General features: G+C 43.4%; 1 protein-coding gene across 1 annotated transcript; it reads left to right on the top strand.

The window, feature by feature from the left end:
* Positions 1–906: 906 nt before the first annotated feature.
* On the top strand, positions 907–2,677 carry LOC148142438 (uncharacterized). Its single transcript, XM_087976628.1, has 2 exons — positions 907–1,046; positions 2,020–2,677. The coding sequence occupies exons 1-2, from the start codon at positions 949–951 to the stop codon at positions 2,675–2,677; spliced, it is 756 nt and encodes a 251-aa protein (XP_087832754.1). The 5' UTR covers positions 907–948.
* The last annotated feature ends 1,445 nt before the right edge of the window (positions 2,678–4,122 follow it).

Genomic DNA, 4,122 nt, shown 5'->3' with positions numbered 1-4,122 from the left:
CCAAAGGAAGTGCTGGAGGCTAGTACAACTGCAACATTTAAAATGTGTCTGGATGGATATACGAATAGGAAGGGTTTGGAGGGATATGTGCTGGATGCTGGCAGGTGGAACTAGTTTGGGTGGAATATCTGGTCAGCATGTACCAGTTAGACAGAATGTTCAGTTTCCGTGCTGTACATCTCCATGACTCTCTGACGTTTCATTCCAGCTGACTGTTCCTGAAGCTCTCATTCTGTCTCTCTTTCTCTCTCCCCGTCTCTATCTATTGGGGCATCGAGTAGGGCATCAGTCAAAGGACACTAACATGAAGCTACAGTGAGTTATCAAGAAAGCTAGTGGCATTCTGTGATTCTTTGCAGGAGGATTTGTACAAAGTAACAATGTTCTGCTCTCTGTCACATTACCCTGGTTCTCTCTTTAAACCTCTCACTAATTGCAGAGTTTACTACAACACTGGGACAGGGAAATAAAGTAAATCAACATTGACTTTCCTATGCAAACTGTTGAAATGTGAATTGTTGTCTTTTACGATGTGTCCAATATAATGGGCATTGTTCTGAGTAACTCGTCTAAAACTTGGCCCACTGACATTGCACAGAGAATGTTTCACCCAAAGTCCGTCCCTTAACTCACACCCTGACTTTACCCCTTTCAGTTTCCTCCGAGCAGGTAAGCACCGGGCGTTTGATTCTGGAAGAAGACATTTTGCCTTCCAATCTTCACCTTCAAATCATACCCATGGGAGATAATCAGAACTTTTGTTAATTACTGGGCAAGCACCACCTAGGACGATCGACAGACATTTTCTGTTTGCCGACATGTGCGTCCCTGCATATCTTTCACGCTCTTGCTAATGTAGAAAGAATTGATCAAGTCTTTTTTCATACTTTTCAGATTTTTTCTGTGTTTTCCCTACAGTACGGTTAAAGGGTGCTGACAAATCTCAAAATGTGGACACTCTGCCTGTTCCTGTTGGTGCTGCTCACAATCCCCATGTCAGATGCGGCTGTACTGGATAACCGTGCATTGATTGGCATTGTCAATCGGTAAATGTCAGTGAAACAGATCTTACCTGACCATCTCTGTAAGCTGGGGGCTGTGCTCAATCTGAGGTCAAATCAGAGCCTGGTTGCGTGGAGCAGGCTGGTAATAAATGGCGAGGACACGGCAGGTATAGGGAGTACACTGCAGCTGTGGGAAATAAGTCTGAACCCATTAACTCGGACTCTCATTACTCCCAGAGGAAAGGACTTCCAGGGACATTATTACCAGATTTCCCGGGGTCATATCTCTAACAGTGAAATCGATAGCACCCGCTGACCCCGAAATAAAGGAGAGAGTGAAATACATCGGAGTGAGCTTTGAAGAGAAAGTCCAAATCCCCCACACAGGCAACATTTTACTGTTTACTCACCTCTTAGTTTCCCTTTGCTTCCTTTGCTATTATTCCCATTTCCTGTCAGTCTGCAAGTCTTTTATTCTGTTTGTGTCTGTATGCCCCAAACATTTTTCTGGTTAACAATTCTCCCAGGATTCTCCCTACCTCCAGCTCCCACTGATTGCACCTATAGCTCTCATTCTCTCTCTCTCTCTTTCTCTCTCCCCGTCTCTATTTATTTCTAACCACCCCGTGTATCATGCGGCATCAAGTAGTGCATCAGTCAAAGTAACTTAAAATGAATTTAGAGCGAATTATCAAGAAGGCTTGTGGCATTCTCTGATTCATTGCAGGAGGATTTGTACAAAAATAAGTAACATTGTTCTGCTCGCTGTCAATTACCCTGATTCTCTCTTTAATCCCAGAATTTACTACAACAGTGGGACAGGGATATAAAGTAAATCAACATTGACCTTCCCATGCAAGAACTTGAAATGTGAATTGCAGGGTTTCACGTTTTCTTTAATATGATGAGCATTGTTCCAAGTAACTCATCTCAAACTGGTCGCACTGACACTGCAAACAGAATGTTTTATCCAAAGACTGTTCCTTGATTGATATCCTGACTTTACCTCTTTCAGTTTCTGCACAGAAGCTGGGCACCAGGTGACCTATTATAGGAGAAAATACTTTGCCTTCCAGTTGGCTTTAACTGCTTCCCAAAACAGAAAGACCAACAGACATGTAGACTTGAACCCCGGCAGACCAATACATCCTGTCATCACCTACGATGTGAACGTATTCTTGAACTACCCAGGTGGAAATTACCTCGCTGTCTTCCCGAACAGCGGCAGTCGGTGCCCAGAAAGTAAATTGCTGAACCCCACACAGATCAACGGGAACCGCACAGCGGTTCAGCTTTTACAAACTCTGCTGAAGAACAGAACCCAGCACAATAACCAGCCAGTGGGCTGTATCATTCTCTACACCACCTACAGCCCATGTCTCGATCACTGTTTCAGTAAAAGGGGGAATTGTGAAATCATCCCTGGCTTGCAAAGTTCCCCATTTCGGGACATATGGACTGAACCAGTCATTCACAAGTATTTTGTCTTCAGTAAAATATTTGCACATGATGCAGATCAGAGCCGACACCAGGAAATCCGGGAAAAGCTGGCTGCAGTGGAGAATACCGCGTTTCATGTCAGAAGGTGTGATGGAAAAGGCCTATTCATATGTAGAGAATGCTCTGCACCAGAATACTGCATTGAACAGGCTCCAAGAATTGATTTAACATAATAAGGGGTCTGGGAATTTCTGTAAAGGGGTGCCGTGCCTGTTCAAATACATCTATCACATTTAAAATCAGTATAATAATCTGAATTTACTAACTTACACTGATATCCTTTCTGCTTGTCATTCAATGAATCAGACCAGATATGATCAGAGATAAAAAGTCAAATATCCACTCAATAAATTCAAGAAGCCCTCACAGTCAAAATCAATTGCATTCACAATGTCTTTTTCCTGTCCATCAACACATCTGCAAACTCTGGCCCCAGGTTTTCAGTGTCAGTCTTATTCTAAGCAGTCTTATTCCTGATGAAGGGCTCCTGCCCGAAACGTCCATTTTCCTTCACCTTGGATGCTGCCTGACCTGCTGTGCTTTTCCAGCACCGCTCTAATCTTGATTCGAATCTCCTGCATCTGCAGTCCTCATTTTCGCCTTATTGAAACCCTGCTGATCACTGCAGACAGAGATGCTTGACAACAATACTTGAAAGGGATCAGAATACATTTCCCAGGGTGTTGCCAGGGTTACGGGGTTTGATCGATAGGGAGAGGCTGAATAGATTGTACTCCATGTGATCTAACCTTGCGAGCCAGCCTATCATGAGGAACCCTGTCCAACTCCTAACGGAAATTCATCTGGTCCCCATCCATCCATCCATTAAAATACATTTGAATGGGTACATGGATATGAAGGGTTTTAACGAATATTGGCCAAATGCTGGAAATGGGGCTAGATTTATTTAGGATACCTGCTCGGCTGTTTCAATGCCGTATATCTCTATAACTCTCGAACTGTGACTCTAATACGAAGGTTATGCAGTAACATTCAAACCCAGTGGTGGAGTTGGATGTGAAATACTTGCACTGAAGCTGGTGTCCTTCTTCAAGTCCCCCTTTATTTACACATGAGCAGCCCTTCCCTTTATCACTGTCTCATTCAGAGACCACATCTCTGACACTGACCCTTCTTATCTGTCAGCCAGATAAACAGCCCCAATCAGCGAACTCATATTCTATGAGATCCAGCTGGCTGTCCTGGTCTCAACGGCTGCAGTATGTCCCCTGGAAATAAAGCACACACTAAAGAGAAACAATTTCATAACCACGGTAAAGCAAGGGATAGGGCCATGCTGGGGAGGGAAAGGGAGCTACACATTTGGGGTGACTCAGAGAGTGGAAAAAAATCGAATGGGAAGGAGACCAGTAAAGAATGAGTAAAGCAGATTTAATCACCTGAATGAAGCATTCCATTTAACCAAATCGTTTAAGAGTTTGGGTGCAGCATGTCTTCAGTTTCCCCTTAATCGATCTGCAGTTTTTGCATCATTTCCAAATGTTCTCTCTCAAGTATTGTACTGTTGGAATGGTTTGAACAACAAAAAAATCATTTCTTTGCACAGCTGTATTCAGTGAAATGAGTCGCATGTATAACTACACGTGATATTTCTGCT

The sequence above is a fragment of the Chiloscyllium plagiosum genome, unplaced genomic scaffold, assembly GCF_037043375.1.
Source record: "Chiloscyllium plagiosum isolate Xiang-an unplaced genomic scaffold, Cpla_swu_hap1 HiC_scaffold_29, whole genome shotgun sequence".
In the NCBI taxonomy this organism is placed as follows: domain Eukaryota; kingdom Metazoa; phylum Chordata; class Chondrichthyes; order Orectolobiformes; family Hemiscylliidae; genus Chiloscyllium; species Chiloscyllium plagiosum.
Note: the sequence above shows the minus strand (reverse complement) of the source record. Positions and strands in the feature narration are given on the sequence as shown.